The following is a 16,547-nucleotide window of genomic DNA, read 5'->3' as shown; positions in this document are numbered from 1 at the left end:
TAGCACAGTTGCACTTGCAGTCCTTTTCGCACTTCTGACCACCGCCGCACGAGCTGCTGCATTTGCAGTCTATGTGAAGGGATAGAATATTCAAAATTAACCGTCGGACTGAAAACCTACACGCTTCCTAGTACGTACCATTTCCGCAACACTTGCAAGGCATCTTCTGGCTGATTTGGGGAGGCTTTCCACTGGAGTTGCTCGCTTGCGAATAATGTGTCACCCAGCACTAGACGATATCGGAGGCACACTGTGATGACTCTCTCTCGAACTCGAACTGACTCTGAATCTGCGACCAACACCTGATTCCGTACTAAAATATGCGTTTTGCACCACCGGAAGCTTCACACTCTCTCTCTGTCTCTCTATGTTTCTGTGGTGCTCTTCTGTGCTCAGAGCAGCGGGTGTTGATGATCTCTACTGCTACTCGGTGTACTCACCGTGCATACTTTTATAGCTCGTTGCAGCGCACTATGCCACCAATGGCCTTAGGATGATAGTGTAGTGCCGTGTGCAAGTGCCCCGTCGCTATAGTGATGCAGGCTTTTTGCCTTTTCTTTTGCGTCTCGTTCCATCGACTGCGATGCATGATGCAATTTACGCTGATGTCTCCGATTCCCCGGAGAGGGTCGTAATGGGGCCCGGGGGGCAGCGGACGTATGTCGTCAATTTGTGACGACGTCGGAAGTCCCAAGCATGCACCCCGTAAGCTACCGACAAGCGGAGACATCGATTGTTTACATCCGCATTTACCACAACGCATGTTAATGGTAGCTCATTTGGCTTCGACTCAAACCATCGCCCGATAACGAAGATAACGAGCGCCTCGTTAAACACCAAACCACCACCACACAGCACCGTCTGACTCATTCATCATCACCACCTTTGCGCCCAACACCACACTGTCTCGCTAGCCCGTTGCACTCATTCAGTTGACGGGATCGAGTACCTCCTCCAACCATACTCAAGCGCGCCGCGTGAAAGCGTGCTCGAGTTGTGTTGCACACGGAAGATCATCATGCTGCTGTTTCGCTATAAAACAGCGTGCTTGGCGAAACCAATCGACACAAACCGTCAACAATAACAAGTCAACGGAGCATTAGTGGCTGAACCACCATCCACCCTTAACCATTTCGTAACGTCGTGTGACCTTGAAGCCGTGAAACGTAGGAAACCCCAACCGTGTGATGCCTTGCAAAACCTGCGTTGCTGGTACGTATCAGGGCGATTCAGTTTCATTTTAAGAAAGCTATTTACTGTTCGACTTCTTTCACTAACTCACGCCACGCTCACGGTTTATAGACTGCAAATGCACGAGCCCTCGTTGCGGCTCCGGCTGTGCCTGTGAGGACCGGTGCACCTGCTCGTGCAAGAATGGCGCAAAAGAAGGCTGCTGCAAGTAGAAGAGGGAAGATCATCGGACTTCGGATATGACCCGCAGATACCCGTATGAAACGCATTGTACAAGCATTCCAGTAAAAATAAAATGAATCCTTCATTATTCCCATAAAAAAGACAATAGCAATGTAACGTACACAGGCACTGATAATTGGTAATGTTTCAAGTTAGTTACAATACACTTGGAACAGTCGCACTCCTTCACAACTGTTTTGACAAAAAGAATGAATAAATCGAAAGAACTGTAACAGCATTAAATGCACTGTAATATAGAGAGAGAGAAAATGGAGGAGGAGTTGGTGTAGCTATGGCGAGGCTCAAGCTTACACCAGTAAAGATCACTGTTTAGGAGGCATTGGTGGCCACTGAACATCGGCCAAGTTGTAGGACGGATAGAGAGGCACATAAGGTCTAGTGCCAAGCGCGTTCGTATCAGTGTCATCGGTGATAACAACGGCCGCCGCATTCATCGCTTCCTCGTACGTTGGCGGAGCTGCAAAGAGCAAACAGAAAAATAATGTCAACTAGGTAAAACATCAACCATCCTGGAGTTACACTGCCATCGTTATTATCTTACGCAAATAGTCTGGTGGCAGTGTGCCTTCACGGACGAGTTCGGGCTTCTCGATCGGGGCGCTTGGCAGCTGGCCCGTACCGCCGGAACCAAAGACGAATCCGATCGTGGGAGACGAGGTCGACGCACCGGGTGTGCTGGGCGGAGCGGTGGGCGGCTGATAGAAGACCAACGGAATGGTGCCGATGGTGAGCGGAATCTCTAGCACTGGATCGGAACCACAACCCGACACACGCACCGTGATATGCAGCCGATAGGACACGGTTATGAGATTTGGTTCCTGCAACGTCAAGGTCGACGGTGCGACCGTAGGAACGACGAGCCGCTGCTCGTACTGTCGCTTCGTTTCCGGGCCCACACCGTCCCCTATGTGTTTCACGACTGTGTGCACTTCATGTTTAGATTTAACCCGTGGCGGGTCACTCCGGTACGCGATCTCTTGTAGCAGTTTCATGTTAACGCCCTCAATCGTGCGGCTGGACCGATTGTCGAGATCGATCTTGAGCGGTATGGCTTGACCGGGTACGTAGCCCGTGCACGGTGCGGTTACCTGCACGTACAGTGGTTTCGTTTGCCAAAAGCCACAGCAAAACACACGCGCATCCTCCATACGGGCCGGTACGCGGATTGACGGGGCGAACACGTTTAGATCGAGCGGTTGAATCACGGTAAATCCTACCTTGTACGTGAGATTGAACTTCCAAGGCCGATCCATGATGACCTGGGCCGTGTAGCGGCACTGACCGTACGTACCTTCGAAGGAGGTCGGCAGATGCGCCGGCAGGTCACAGGCGAACTCATACATGTGTTCCCCGGCCTGTAGCTCCGCAGGTGAACCTGAAAGAACGAATGTGTTTCAGTGCCCGAGGCTTTATAGTTCACTTTTACTCCTCCTACTGCCACTAACCATTTGGCTGTGAGGCCACCAGCACTTTCACCGACGATAGGTGGTCCCGTTTACCGGTGTAGTACACTGTACGACGCCGCCTACCTTGGCCACGTCGTTGCGACCACTGGACGGCACTGCAACCGACAATCCGTAGTGTAATCTCTGTGACGGGGGTGTCACATCGTATTCGCGAAAGATTGAAAAAGAAAGAATGAAGAAGTAGAGATGAAAAAGGTCACAATCACACTTTCCAAAGCTCATCACAGTGCGCTATTTCATTTAAGGAGCGCCGAAGAACTCCGTTATTCCGAATTTGCTTCGTTCCTTCCTGTTAACGGTTCCGGGCTGTCCGGGTGTTCGAGAGTTTAGTAGGTTCAATATGACTCACCATTGTACTTTTTCGTTTCGGTCAGCTTCAGCAGCACACTCCCGGTCAGGCGCTGCCCGCTAAGAAACGTTCCGTGCGTGCTGTTTGTAAAGCGAATATCACATTCGACCCCCATATCTCGCCTCTGGTTTGATCGATGTACTCAATCGCCGTATCTGTATCGGATTTGGATTTGCCGACTTCTCCAAGCTGCTGTTAAGACATGCGGAGCAACAACTAATAACACGTCCTATGCTATCCACCATGCACGGCCACTACTGTCTATGTGTTCAAGAGCACGATCGGAGCTGAGTTCTCAAACTGCGACCCTACGCCACCACCCTAGCACGAGTATTCGAGAGTTGTGTGACGTCACGTGATGGCCTTCAAGCGGGCGTACGCGTCTGCCGCCGACGATGATCTACACATCGGCCACTCGTTGTTGCCGTGTTTCGTTGTTGTGTGTGTTTGCGGTGGGACGATCATGCGAGCGGACCGTAGGGTTGATCGTGAAGTTCGACGCATACATTGGAGACCGCTTTTCCGCCCGGGGCCCGGGGGTTGTTGACGAGCAGAAGGCGATTGCGGTAACCGATGCGGTTCACCGAACGCACGCTTTAAACCAACAGCTTAGTCGGAAGGTTGTCGTGGTATCTTTCGAATTTATGCTTGGCTCTCTCGAATCGCGCAATCATAAGATGGGCTCTTTAGTTTTGGTTTTTTGAGAAAAGATGCTAGCTCAGTCTCTACCTAAGGCACGGTTGATCTTTGAGTCGCGTGGCTTTGCTATTCGATGGATTGAAGGTTATCTCATTTGTAGCCGTTCGACCATGGGCGGTGTTGGTGATGCTGGAATCCACACAAGAGCGTCGAAGATAGTAGTTCAAAAGTATATTGTCATTGATCATCTTGAAACAACCACTAAGCATAACAGTACCACGGTCAAAAGATCCATGGGAATGTAACTCGGAGTTACTATTAACTATGCTGCAAAAAGTATCGTGGAATTTACACAAATATCAAACCAAAAACTGATCGAGGTAATGGAGTTCGCTGTTATTTATGCATGCAGTAGTTGTTTAAATGGAAGTAGCATTTTATACCAATGTTCTCCTCTACAGCTTTCAAAAGAGACAGTTTCTAGCAGAATTCACTCCTTCAAAGACGTCTTCCAACGTGTTTCGTTCCAGCCAGCATAGACATTATGTGGCAATGCCGAACACCACATAAACCTCAGGCGCTGCTAGATAGCAACACCATGGCCAGACTAGACTGCCTAGACACTCGTCTCAAATTCCAGTCTGATGTTGGGCCAACACTTCAGCTGTTCAGTATGTTTCGATATTTCTTATCGCTTATCTTATCAACTTCGGCGATGAAGGGCCGAAGTACTGATTGTACATTGTGTGTTTCTGAGTCAGTTTATCGCCAGCCCTGTGGTTGGTTTGATATTCAGATAAGAGTTATTGATTGAAGTGCAGAGTCGCTAGGTACTGCACGCGATACCACACCAACCTGCGTAGTATTGCAGTAGTCAGACACAGAGACACTTGGTGTGCTTTACTCCTAGACCGTTATCCACACCAGAATGCCAGACGGTTGCGAGTGTCAAATACGGTTCGATAATAATGTGTGTGGAGTGTACTTTCCAGGCCAAACTTTGGCCGGGTTCGTGGAGCTTCGTGTAATGCAAGCATTCAAAGTTAAAGGTACTGCATTGAATTAGCGCATTGCTCGTTACGTGTACAATTCTCGGTTGACTCATCGCTCGTCCTTGCTCTTCCGCTTCGCACTAGGTGTAAGCTTACAAATCAAAGGTTTTGCGGAGGTTAAATGGTCGGAAACTACTGGAACAGGAAAGGCACGCCGCACCGTGCACTACCATGGACGTCAAGATTACATCAACACCGTCACCTATCTACAAGGATCACCCGAGGGTAATCAGTTCGACATAGCCCCGGGAACGCACAGCTATCGGTTCGGTTGTGTCCTGCCCGGTAATTTACCGGTATCGTTCGAAGGTCCACACGGTCACATTCGCTACACTGTTCGCGTCGTGTTGCACCGACCATGGAAGATCGATCCGACCTACAAGGTCGGGTTCACCGTGCTACGACAGGTGAATCTTAACGAGAACGGCAGCGCACTTGCTATGCCCAGCAAGATGGAAATCCAAAAGGTATTTTGCTGCGGACCGTGTGCCTCTGATCCGCTGTACCTCTCCGCGCAGATACCGATCGCTGGGTACGTGCCAGGCCAAACGATTGCCGTACGCATTGAGTCATCGAATCGTAGCAAACGCCGTGTCAGTGAGTTCAGTGCAAAGCTCATCAAGAACGTGAACTACATCAGCCAAACGCCATACTGTCGAGTGCGATCGGTACCCGAAATCGTGGCCGAAGTGCGCTGTCCCGGTGTAGCCGCTGGTGAACATGGTGTATGGGATCAATTTTTACGGATTCCAGCCCTGCCTTCCACTAGCAACATGTGCCAGGTGCTTACGATAGGGTACGAAGTGGAGATTGAGGGCAAAATACCGGGACCGAACATCAACCCTCGGATTCGCATTCCGATAACTCTCGGTACCATACCGCTGGCAGCCCATGCAATACCAACGATGCCCATCGGTGATAATGGATTGATGGTTTATCCTGTTTCCGCCACTGCACCAAACGTGCCCACATCGGTATCCACACAGGATCCACCACCACCGATTCCGTATGATGAACTGAAACGAACCGCCCAGCAGCCAATTCCCGTCGATCAATTGCGTAAGTATTCCGTGACTATTATGCACATGAAAAGGAATATGAAAGATCTGCTCATTGCTGTATCTCTATAGCGCCACCAACGTACGAGGAGGCCGTCGGATCTACTCCGGCCAATATTCTGGAGGAAGACGAGGAAGGTACCGATACCAACAAATTTACGCCACAATACATGGTTTATCGATTCAATGAGTCATAGGACCAACGATCAACTTTATATGACGACTTCGTCAGTCGAAAATATGAGCCTACACTACTGCGGTTACTGAAAGTGATTCACATGGAGGCATAGCCTCATGCGTGCATGCGTTTTTCATTTGTTTGTTAGTTGTACATGTTTAAAATAATAATGTCAACCAAACCCATAACCGACTCCTATGGTTCTTTCACGGATTTTCCTGGCTCGTTCTCCTCCTGATTCTCCATGAATCTTCATGCCCATGGTTACGGTGCATTATACTATGGACTTCGTCAAACCGGGGCCTATGCCAGAACGCAGCACATGCTAAATTTGTGAAAAAAAATATAAACTAACTGATACGTCGTTATTATGTCGTCATCAACCGGTATGAATAGATTGTTCCTGCATCAATTTTCAACCAACATTATTTTTGCTATCAGTGAATGACTCGTACACATGTTAGAGTTCAACATATACTTCGTCCAAGCCGAAACAGCAACGCAAAGTGATAATATCGGTCTGGGTCTCGTTTCTTGTCAACGAGTTTTCAGTCGTCTGGCAACTCTTTGAGTTACTTCTCGCCATAATAAGTCGCCAGTTATTTTGAAGTGGTTCCTTAACAAAACAATTCTGCTAGGATCGCAAAGACAAGCTATACTCCGGCACGTAGTTTTGTGGTTTTTGTGAACATTTGCCACACCAATATGCCAAACATTTGTGAGTGTACGATACGTTTCGACGATAATTTGTGTAAGGTATTCGCTCCTGGCCAGATAATCGCCGGAACCGTAGAGCTACGCGTGCTTGAAGCATTGAAAGTCAGAGGTATGCCTGAATCCTCGTGTATGTCGCTCATGTGTACAGCTCCACTTCTGTGGCTAATGATGGTTCGTTTGTTTATGTTAGGTGTTAAGTTGGAAATCAAAGGGTTCGCGAAGGTCTCGTGGACAGAAACTATTATGCAAAGTCAATCGTCTCAGGATGCACCACATACAACAACAGAAACGATACATTATGATGGACGCCAGGAGTACCTGAACACGACGTATTATCTGTTGGGATCACAGGGTAATAATATAAAGTTCTTATTGACGGCGGGAACGCATTGCTATAGATTCCAGACGGTTCTTCCACATAATTTACCGTCATCATTCGAAGGAGCCCAAGGCCACATCCGTTATGCACTGCTAATTGTAGTAGATCGACCATGGATGATCGACCCAACATTCAAGCACGAATTCAAGGTACAACGTCAGATGAATCTCAACGAGATCGGGAACGGGATCGACATGCCATATAGAATTGAAGTACAGAAGGTATTTTGCTGTGGTCCTTGTGCCTCTGGTCCGCTATATATCTCTGCGCAAATCCCTGCCGGAGGATATGTACCAGGGCAAAAGATCACCATACACATAGCAACATTCAATAAAAGCACGCGTAATGTTAATGAATTCAATGTGAAACTCGTCCAGAATGTAAGGTACATCAGCCAAACACCGACACGCCGCGAGAAGACAGTTTCGGTAACCGTAGCCAGTGAACGATACGCAGGAGTGGCCGCCGGCGATGACAATGTGTTCGACCGTGATTTAACCATTCCATCCCTACCACCCTCAAGCAACCAGAAAATCTATGGTCAGCTGATTATCATTGACTACAAACTAAAGCTTGAGGCTAAGGTATCTGGACTCTCCGTCAACCTTAAGATGAGCATTCCGATAGTGCTCGGTACAATTCCACTAATGAACCATCCCGCAGCCATGATCAACAATATGAATAACAATATCCAGTTCCATTCATTTCCGGTCATCATTCCAGAATTGCCTGCCTCGGCTGCACTATTTCCTACAAGCTAATTCGCTAAAATAATCAGTTGGCCCTTGACTTGATCGATCACGTGAATTAAAAAACGTAATACTGCCACAGATTTAACCATTTTTCATATAAAAACATATCCAAATATGCACAAGAAAGACGAAGAATTCACAGTTACTAAACGTGTTCAGACAACGCCACATGGGTCATCGGTTGAATGACTCATAGGACCAACGTTCATGTGTACTGTTGTTTCTATTAGTGAGTAATGCTTTTAGTCTATTGCGTGATTTATATACTAGCGAATTGTGCTATTAATCAGAACAATATATTTACCTACATGTTATTGAATAATTTTGAAATATTGAACACCAATACCGCCACCAATGTTAGTCACAGTGGCTTGAATTATTGCTAAAAAAATCCACGCCTAGTGTATACGTTTCTCGGCTCAAAAACAACAACAACACAATAGAAATCGCATGTATCTTCGGAAGTATGAATGAAAATAAACTCCAACAATTGACACGACGTTGACTTGCGCAATGGAATCTTAGAAAGCCTGGCCACAAACCAAGCCACCTGGCGGAAATAGCAAGGAACATCGTTTCCTTCTACTACCAGCCCACCCACCCCGCCAGCAAACAAGCATGTACGTCAAAGAGGGAAAATAGGAAAAACACAACATCCCCACCCGGTTTTTCGGGGTTTTCGCAAAGCGACCGTCACCGTCAGATGGAAGCCACACCACCCGCAAAGGCTAGGGGCGGTGGCGGCGCAACATTGCAGTAGAGAATACGCCACACCAAGGACGTAACCTTCTTCCTTCTTTTACTCCAGTGTTGTGATTCGTTCTCGTAGTTTGAAACAAGGCTCATTCAATCCTGTATCGTTCAATATTTCGTTGAATTTGTCGACAAAAAACATGTAATAACAACAGAATGAAGAATTGGAAGTACACTCATTCTATAGATAACGCAATTTCTCAGTGAATTGTATACTGTGTAGTTTCTGTCGAAAAGGTTCGCCCCCACCAAATCGATACTCATATCCTTGGACCAGCAGGTATGGAATGGATACGGTTACGTTCTTCTATGTCAACCTCGCTTCAATTGCATACTGATTCACTTGTTCTGCCTGTGCTTAGCTCTCCTTAGTGTCGACTGGGAGAAGGACCTAGTTAGTTAACCGGTGTGGCTATGCGGACTCCCGCCTGTTGACATTGTGATTTAGTCGTACGAAAATGCCGGACCCCGAGTGCCTCATCCGGTTTGATAACAATCCGTACGGTGTGTACCTGGCTGGTCAAACACTAGCCGGCCAGGTGGAGCTTCGTTTGACGGAGGTACTCAGCATCGTAGGTAAGTACCCGCCCCCTCTTAGTACGTTGCACAACAGTTTCCCCTTTACCTTACCGAACGGCGTTAACACGGGATTGCTTTACCGGCGGCAGGTATAAGCCTCCAGCTGGATGGACACACCGAGATCGAGTGGTCGGAGGTTATGGAATCGACGGTGGCAGGCCAAACGGGACGTAAAACGACCCGGTACTACGCCCAAAAGACCTTGCTCAATTCGAGCAGCTTCCTGTGCGGTTCATCCGCTGGCCCGGTGCGCGAACTCGCCATCGGCACGCACACCTATCACTTCTCCTGCGAGCTACCCTCCCACCTGCCCACGGCTTTCGAGGGTTACCATGCACGCATCCGTTATTTGGCCCGCGTGGCCGTGCACCGCTCCAAACGTCGCAGCTCGGGTGGTGGTGGTGGTGGCATTACCGATCGAATCGGCCAAACAAGCTTCACCGTATTGCGGCCGTTGAATTTGAACGAGCTCGATGGTACGGTGCTGGCGCTGCCAGCGAAGAGTGAGCTGACCAAGGTGTTCTGCTGTGGTCCCTGCTCCTCGGAACCCCTTTACATATCGGCCCAGATACCACGCTGCGGCTACATACCGGGTCAAACGATTGTGATGAAGATTGATGCCATCAACCGGAGCCGCACGCGGGTTCACGAGTTCCGCATCAAGCTGATGCAGAAACTCAGTTACACCAGCCAGCATCCAACGGTGGCCAGCCGGACCGATGCGCTCGTAGTGGCCGAATCACGCTGCTCGGGCGTTACCTCAGGGGAGGTGATCAAACATCAACAGAACCTGCTCATACCTGCGCTTCCTCCAACGTATACCGATGGGGTACCGATCTTCAGCATCAACTACGAGTTAGAGGTGGAGGCCCGGGTTACCGGACCGAACATTAGTCCGCGTCTGTCGATGCCGATCACGATCGGTACGATCGCACTGGAAACAGCGGCACCGAAGGAAATACTGAAGCCTCTGAACAAACCATCATGGGATCCGTTTGGTGAGACTGCCATTCAATCGCTTTGCGCTCAGCTATGAACCTGGCCACTAACTTTCTAGCTTGCTCGTCAACAGGTGCACAGCACTACACGGACATCATCGGGACTCGCATCATACCACATCCGCTTAGCAATGGGGCAGCAGCAGCACGCCGGTCGCAGATGAGCTTGGATGAACAGAACGGTGGAGGAACCCCCGTTGGGGCAACCAACGTCCGGCTACATTACGTCGTACACCGTGATGCGCCAGATAACCACTAGCCATCGCGCTGTCTACTATCTTGCACCGCAGCATCACTGGGCTAATATCGACGTAATTGCTTACAGTATTCGAAGAGGAACAGGATCGCACGATCAAAAAAAACATATTAACATGCCACGCAAAAGGATAACGGAGTACAAAAAGAGAACAAACGGCAATTGCAATTGTGCGCACGTTGCCTCGCCGCTTTTTCGGTAAATAACGCTTATGATAGTAGGTATACACACGCACTGGTGCACACGCATTATTGTCTTGCACAACTTCTTAAAACTACAGATACCACACACTGCTGATGTACTATTTTTGTTTTACGGAAGCAACCGAGAGCAAAGCAAACTCTTATCACTCGCTGTCTATTGCTTATATACCGATGTACCACTGACGACGCGGGTCTATGCACATTCCAGTCCTTCGCCATCGCGCGTTTAAAAGGACGATTTGCGTGGCCGCAGCGACAAAGGTAGAGAAAGCGAAAAAAAAAGTGGCTGGAATGGCTTGTTTTATCGAAAATCAAATTCCTAACATAACTATCGCCGCGTGAACACGGCACGGCTGGCTATCGCATCAATCAATTTACACTTTTTAGGCAAGTTCACCGATGAGCATAAGACGCCGGTTTGTTGGGATAATGTACGCTTTTTAAAGTGGCCAGCAACAGATATTAAGCAAAACAAAACCAAACAAAAAAAAACCTCCGCTAAACTACCTCAAGTGCCATTGAGATTTGTTGCAAAAATATACAATTATGTGAACAACATATCCGACGGCTCGGGTTCCTCCTCGTGTGCAGGTTCTGGCTGCTTATATTTTTTTACTTATTTTACGTGAGAAAAACATGAAAGAAAGTGGTGCACAAAGGGTCATTGAATAGATCGTCAAGCTGAACAGTAAAATTCATCAAACCGTATTGCGTCTGTGTGATCAAAATATCAGTTATCGGTGGACACGCAACATAGAGTATACTAACAACTTGTGTTCACCTAGTGCCTATCATTAATTAAGCGCTAAATTTTCTTCGATTTGGATTTTAATCTATTGCAGTTCTTGTTAGCAATTCTGTTACAAAGAATTTTAATCGGAATTTTTGGCAACAGAAGTAACTTGCACAAAACACAAAAAGGACATTAATTCGGATCATCTTCTAGGATATCAGGCACTCGGTAGCACTGAACTCTGTATAAATCCATGAATCCCAATTCTCCATAATATCTGTCTCTCTCCAGTGATTTTGAGCGTATATTTATCATTAATATCATCGAACCTATAAAACATGCACTTGATTAAATTCTTACCAGTGGCGCCTCGGAACTTGTTTGTTAACCCAACAAAAGTACACAAATCACCAACACAGACAACGCTCCGGAGATGTGTGTGTGTGTTGGGCAGAGTGCGCACGCTTCGCTTACAAACACACCCACAGCCGGTAAAAGAAAAAGAAGAACCCGAAATCCGCCTGGCGACTAAGAAGACACCACGGGAGGCAAAGAAGAATTAGAAGTCCGCCTGTCGGCCAAGAAGACATCACGGGTGTTTCGTCTCGGAGGCGGTGTGTGATTGTCGCATTTACGCGTCTCCGTGCACAAACGGGCTGTTTCCCTTCCTTAACACAACACTGTTGGCCATTCGAGTGCCTACGCTAGACCGGCTTCCACGGAACTGATCAGCCGCAGTTGGAAAAAGTGTCACCCCCCGGGGAATTCTAGCCACATCGTTCCGACGTGGCTCGTGACTTCGTTCCGCAGGCTAAGCGGCTCCCAAATCGACGTTCCGTGGTGTATCCGCAGTGTGTGGTGTCGTTTTAATAGACTGTCGTGATCGCTAACTACTGCCGCTACTGTTACTTCGTCCTGAAAAATGGGTTTGAAGGATTGCACGATCGAGCTCGACAACCCGTGGAACACTTATTACGCCGGGCAGACGGTAAACGGGAAGGTTACGTTTACCTTCGATGCTCCGAAGAAAATAAGAGGTAAGTTTGTTCCGGCAAATCTACGCACGTTCCGGTAGATCGCCCAAGGGGCGCCGGGCAGGGGGGTCAACGAGTCAAATTAACCTTCAGTTTGGGCAAAGCGTAACCCAAACGCATCGTTCGGTGATGATATCATCGCAAGCGCGTCGTACATTGATGACAACGGGACCATGATTGGTGGGAGCAGGGGACGTGTAGGAGGCAGTAAACCCAAAATTTTCATTCACTGCTATAGCCGCGACTCCCATGCCCGCATCCCGTACGCCGTCTACTATTAATTGTAGTGCCACGCAACGCAAGTGCTCTGTGGGGTTTTTATTACAAAAAAAATGTGGGGGGGCCTTGGGCCAGTGCTACCATATGTCCGAAAACCGATATTGGAATGTTATGCTGGCGTTCTAAACGAACATGCCAAGGGTGTTGGCGGGCGGGGATGGGAACGGCGACGTATTGATGGCGCACCCTGGAAAGACGAAAATGGCCCGTTTTACTAGACGCAAAGCTCGCACGCGAACTGCTGCAACGATGTTTGCAGACAATTCCGAACCATAGATGAGAATGTTTATTTTTACATGCTACCGGCACCGTGAGATGATCATCCACGTTTACGCTCCTCTCGCGACGCTTCCGTTTCTTTTCAAAATCCCCAGCGCATTCATGGCAAACCCAAGCGGGCCCCAACGCGCGATACACCCAAACCGGTCCTGCCACAAGTGATGAGAGATACATAAAACGAGAACCAAACACTTCCGTTGCTCACGTCGCGTTTGGAGGGTTACGGTTTGGGAAGTTAAAAATATCTGACTACCAGAAGACATTGTTCCTCTCTCTCTCAGCCGGTCGGCTCAATGCGCGAAACCTGACCACGAGAACGAAAGTTCCTCGGTGTCCCTTTCTCGGTTGATTGCGGTTGGGCTTCGAACATTTGTAAAAGGAGTTTCACAAATAAGCAGGCATTGTGGCGCCATAGCGACGCCGCCGTTCATCGATTAGGGGGCCCAACTCATGCCATATGGAAAATCTCGCTAGTCGGCGCTGATGGAGTCTGTTGCTAAGGCAACGGTTGCTCAATTCGAGACGAACGCATTCCTATGATGCTCTAAATGATGAAATTATCGATTTATTCTTTAATGGTCGCATAAGCAATCAAAAAGTATTCCGGCAGGAAGAGGACACAAAAACAGTGTTTATTATAATCTGTGATGCTTCTGAAGGCCGGCGGAGCATGCCCGAAAGGAATCGTCTTGATCGGGTATGCACAAAAAATGGTTACATCGTTTCAACACTGTACCACCATCATAATTGCTTCCACTAATCTTTCCTTTGGTTCGACATGGTCAACGGGTCGTCACAACTATGCGCAGCGAGATTAGCTCTAATGAAGAATGAAAAGACAGTCGGAAGTTGACGAATTATTTAAAGATAGTACAACCCATTATGTGGCACACTAGGTTAACAGTCTGACCTTGTGCAGAGTTTCGTGAACTGGGTGGTGCATTCCTTACGTACGTCTTATCGTAACGCTTCACGACGTTTCGCTACCCTACCCAACGATAACCACGAATGCTTGTGTTTACATTTTACTGAACTAAGGTTAAACATCGGCATTAATAATGGGAGCTGGTCACTGTGTTCATTCGTTGCAGGCATTGTGATAAAGTTTTCCGGCGAAGCGGAAACGAAATGGAGCCAAACGGAAACGAAAACGGACCAGCAAGGCAAGCAGTACGAATCGACGACAAACCTAACCGGGCAGGAGGAGTACTTCCAAATTCAGTACTATCTGCTTGGTGGTAAGAACGCAGCCGAAATGGAACTGCCTCGCGGAACGCACAGTTATCCGTTCACCTGCGCACTGCCGCCGACGCTACCTTCCTCGTTCGAAGGCGAATGGGGCTTTGTCCGGTACACGATCAAGGTGACGCTCGATCGACCGTGGAAGTTTGATCAGGACTTGAAGATGGCGTTCACGGTGATTTCGCCGGTCGATCTGAATCTCAATCCGCGCGTCAAGGACCCATTCAAACTGGAGCTGGAGAAAACATTCTGCTGCTTTTGCTGCGCTTCCGGCCCGCTGAGTGTGATCGTCCGCATACCGGTGACGGGTTTTGTGTCCGGCCAGACGGTACCGGTAACGGTCGAGTGCGACAATGCGAGCAATGTCGGTGTGGAAAAGATCGAGCTACACCTGCGCAAGCTGCTGGCCTTCCATGTGCACACGCCCCGGCGCGAAACGAAGCGCAAGAAGGAGGTCATCACCTCGATCCAGATGGGTCCGGTCGAGGCGGGTAACAGTCAAACGTGGCAGCAGAACATCCAGATACCGCCGCTTCCACCATCAAATCTGGTCAACTGCGGAATCATCGACGTCGACTACGACATTAAGGTAGTGGCTCATGCGTCCGGCATGCACGCCAATTTGGACGGCAACATACCGATCGTTCTCGGTACGGTGCCGCTGGAATCGTTTCAGCCACCGCCGGCCTACACGGACAATCCGCCGGTCGCTGTCCACACGATCGGTGCCGAAACCGATCCTTCCATGCTGCCAACGCAACCGGTTAGTCCGGCTAGCCCACCGAACAACGGGGCCGGTGGGGCGATCGGTTGGAGCGTTGGCGGTGGCAATATGTTCCCGAATATACGTAAGTGTAACCAGCTGCTCCTTTTCTTCGAAAGTGCAATTGATTTTCTTCTCTTACGCTTTATTTCACCTCTTCCTGTTACAGCTCCACCAACATTTGCTGAATCCGCTTATAAGGCATCCACAATCACAGATAAAAATGATTCGGAGCATACGCGCATGATCGGTGGGGTAGAGTATGCTCCTCGGTATCCAACCTATGCCTTCACACCCAGTGCACCACCTGTAAACTATTGATCAGTTCGCTGCCATACCCAACCAGCGACAGCAGCTACCAGACCAGTGTACTCGATCGGCAGTTTACTATGATCACTACCACACTTCATTAGGAAGTATTTCCTTTCTCGTGTGACAAAACACGAAGGCTACTGTTTCCATTTATTACTATCAAAATGAACTCAGATCAACAGGCTATTTCATTCGATCTGCCATCCCGCGGATCCATTCGTAGCAGCTGTTGATATATAATACCAGCCTTGCTAAAAGGAAGAAAATCCTATACTTTATTTGGCAGCATAAGCTAAACATTACTAGAGTACGCGCAAGGCAGAACAAAAGGAGGGGAAGCCTTGTCTATACGCGTTTGGGCGATTTTTTTTCCTTATCAGGTGATATCTGCAATTTCATGTATGAATTCTTTTTCAACAGACATCACACATCAGCTGTCTACTAGAGAGTGTTATTATTACTCGCTACATCTCGAATAATAAATGAAAAATATATAGAAAGAAGGAATGGAAGGACGTAAGCGAAACCCGTGATTAGGGGTTACGTTAAAGCGCAAGTGAGAAGAGGTCCAGGATGCCAAACCAACCATCACAACCATAGATCCAGATAACCGGAGAAGCGTAATAAGTAGGAGCTACTACAAACGCAATCGAACGAATGTATTATAGGGATTGTCAATGACTGCACCGTGGACTGTAAACAGTTCACTGACACAGTGCCTAGAAGTTTTTAAACTACGTAGAACGAACCACGTCGATCCAACAAGAAATCAATCCAGCCAAAAATGGCGGCACAAAAGGTTTTGAAAAAAAAGAACCAGCTCACCATTAAAAAAACTTTAAGAAACCAATAACTGCAATCATATTCTGTCATACATTTAATTTAAACTGAGGATTATAAAAGGTTTCGCTAGGTAATGTCCATTAAAGCGAAAGAGGCACAGGAGCATAGAAAGAGATAGTTTTAACAACAGCTTCTAAGAAAACATAAAAATCAAAATGTCCTCATTAACTATTACAATTCATCAACCGATTGTTCCTCAGCGGACAGTGGTATGAATAAAACATGAAATGGCAACTCCAGTAAGATTTT

General features: G+C 48.0%; 6 protein-coding genes across 6 annotated transcripts; 5 read left to right on the top strand and 1 right to left on the bottom strand.

The window, feature by feature from the left end:
* Positions 1-571: 571 nt before the first annotated feature.
* Positions 572-1,507, top strand: LOC125948224 (metallothionein-4-like). Its single transcript, XM_049674063.1, has 2 exons — positions 572-1,212; positions 1,303-1,507. The coding sequence occupies exons 1-2, from the start codon at positions 1,188-1,190 to the stop codon at positions 1,401-1,403; spliced, it is 126 nt and encodes a 41-aa protein (XP_049530020.1). The 5' UTR covers positions 572-1,187; the 3' UTR covers positions 1,404-1,507.
* Positions 1,471-3,981, bottom strand: LOC125948180 (arrestin domain-containing protein 2-like). Its single transcript, XM_049673997.1, has 4 exons — positions 3,250-3,981; positions 2,880-3,023; positions 1,976-2,809; positions 1,471-1,891 (listed from the first exon to the last, which is right to left on the bottom strand). The coding sequence occupies exons 1-4, from the start codon at positions 3,362-3,364 to the stop codon at positions 1,737-1,739; spliced, it is 1,248 nt and encodes a 415-aa protein (XP_049529954.1). The 5' UTR covers positions 3,365-3,981; the 3' UTR covers positions 1,471-1,736.
* A 579-nt stretch (positions 3,982-4,560) lies between these two features.
* Positions 4,561-6,502, top strand: LOC125948184 (arrestin domain-containing protein 3-like). Its single transcript, XM_049674004.1, has 3 exons — positions 4,561-4,937; positions 5,025-5,999; positions 6,071-6,502. The coding sequence occupies exons 1-3, from the start codon at positions 4,817-4,819 to the stop codon at positions 6,193-6,195; spliced, it is 1,221 nt and encodes a 406-aa protein (XP_049529961.1). The 5' UTR covers positions 4,561-4,816; the 3' UTR covers positions 6,196-6,502.
* Positions 6,503-6,857: 355 nt separating this feature from the next.
* Positions 6,858-8,033, top strand: LOC125951841 (arrestin domain-containing protein 3-like). The gene is made up of 2 exons (XM_049680918.1): positions 6,858-7,002; positions 7,084-8,033. The coding sequence occupies exons 1-2, from the start codon at positions 6,882-6,884 to the stop codon at positions 8,031-8,033; spliced, it is 1,071 nt and encodes a 356-aa protein (XP_049536875.1). The 5' UTR covers positions 6,858-6,881.
* A 764-nt stretch (positions 8,034-8,797) lies between these two features.
* On the top strand, positions 8,798-11,325 carry LOC125948185 (arrestin domain-containing protein 3-like). Its single transcript, XM_049674005.1, has 4 exons — positions 8,798-9,057; positions 9,140-9,353; positions 9,446-10,354; positions 10,429-11,325. Exons 2-4 carry the CDS (start codon positions 9,236-9,238, stop codon positions 10,611-10,613), a joined length of 1,212 nt encoding a protein of 403 aa, XP_049529962.1. The 5' UTR covers positions 8,798-9,057; positions 9,140-9,235; the 3' UTR covers positions 10,614-11,325.
* A 768-nt stretch (positions 11,326-12,093) lies between these two features.
* Positions 12,094-16,474, top strand: LOC125948178 (arrestin domain-containing protein 17-like). The gene is made up of 3 exons (XM_049673996.1): positions 12,094-12,583; positions 14,230-15,228; positions 15,313-16,474. The coding sequence occupies exons 1-3, from the start codon at positions 12,469-12,471 to the stop codon at positions 15,462-15,464; spliced, it is 1,266 nt and encodes a 421-aa protein (XP_049529953.1). The 5' UTR covers positions 12,094-12,468; the 3' UTR covers positions 15,465-16,474.
* The last annotated feature ends 73 nt before the right edge of the window (positions 16,475-16,547 follow it).

This window comes from Anopheles darlingi, chromosome 2, assembly GCF_943734745.1.
Source record: "Anopheles darlingi chromosome 2, idAnoDarlMG_H_01, whole genome shotgun sequence".
NCBI classification, from domain to species: Eukaryota; Metazoa; Arthropoda; class Insecta; order Diptera; family Culicidae; genus Anopheles; species Anopheles darlingi.
The sequence above is the reverse complement of the archived record's forward strand: the minus strand, read 5'-3'. Positions and strand labels throughout refer to the sequence as shown.

What these genes read in the sequence shown, in the direction of transcription:
- LOC125948224 (XM_049674063.1), top strand. Translation starts at nt 1,188, where the DNA reads ATGCCTTGCAAAACCTGCGTTGCTG. An exon ending in TTGCAAAACCTGCGTTGCTG is followed by an intron (nt 1,213 to 1,302) that starts GTACGTATCAGG and finishes CACGGTTTATAG; the next exon opens with ACTGCAAATGCACGAGCCCT.
- LOC125948180 (XM_049673997.1), bottom strand. Translation starts at nt 3,364, where the DNA reads ATGGGGGTCGAATGTGATATTCGCTTTACAAACAGCACGCACGGAACG. An exon ending in GGTGGCCTCACAGCCAAATG is followed by an intron (nt 2,810 to 2,879) that starts GTTAGTGGCAGT and finishes TCGTTCTTTCAG; the next exon opens with GTTCACCTGCGGAGCTACAG. An exon ending in ACTGCCACCAGACTATTTGC is followed by an intron (nt 1,892 to 1,975) that starts GTAAGATAATAA and finishes TGCTCTTTGCAG; the next exon opens with CTCCGCCAACGTACGAGGAA.
- LOC125948184 (XM_049674004.1), top strand. Translation starts at nt 4,817, where the DNA reads ATGCCAGACGGTTGCGAGTGTCAAATACGGTTCGATAATAATGTGTGT. An exon ending in GCAAGCATTCAAAGTTAAAG is followed by an intron (nt 4,938 to 5,024) that starts GTACTGCATTGA and finishes GCTTCGCACTAG; the next exon opens with GTGTAAGCTTACAAATCAAA. An exon ending in AATTCCCGTCGATCAATTGC is followed by an intron (nt 6,000 to 6,070) that starts GTAAGTATTCCG and finishes GTATCTCTATAG; the next exon opens with CGCCACCAACGTACGAGGAG.
- LOC125951841 (XM_049680918.1), top strand. Translation starts at nt 6,882, where the DNA reads ATGCCAAACATTTGTGAGTGTACGATACGTTTCGACGATAATTTGTGT. An exon ending in TGAAGCATTGAAAGTCAGAG is followed by an intron (nt 7,003 to 7,083) that starts GTATGCCTGAAT and finishes TGTTTATGTTAG; the next exon opens with GTGTTAAGTTGGAAATCAAA.
- LOC125948185 (XM_049674005.1), top strand. Translation starts at nt 9,236, where the DNA reads ATGCCGGACCCCGAGTGCCTCATCCGGTTTGATAACAATCCGTACGGT. An exon ending in GGAGGTACTCAGCATCGTAG is followed by an intron (nt 9,354 to 9,445) that starts GTAAGTACCCGC and finishes TACCGGCGGCAG; the next exon opens with GTATAAGCCTCCAGCTGGAT. An exon ending in ACCATCATGGGATCCGTTTG is followed by an intron (nt 10,355 to 10,428) that starts GTGAGACTGCCA and finishes GCTCGTCAACAG; the next exon opens with GTGCACAGCACTACACGGAC.
- LOC125948178 (XM_049673996.1), top strand. Translation starts at nt 12,469, where the DNA reads ATGGGTTTGAAGGATTGCACGATCGAGCTCGACAACCCGTGGAACACT. An exon ending in TGCTCCGAAGAAAATAAGAG is followed by an intron (nt 12,584 to 14,229) that starts GTAAGTTTGTTC and finishes CATTCGTTGCAG; the next exon opens with GCATTGTGATAAAGTTTTCC. An exon ending in CAATATGTTCCCGAATATAC is followed by an intron (nt 15,229 to 15,312) that starts GTAAGTGTAACC and finishes TTCCTGTTACAG; the next exon opens with CTCCACCAACATTTGCTGAA.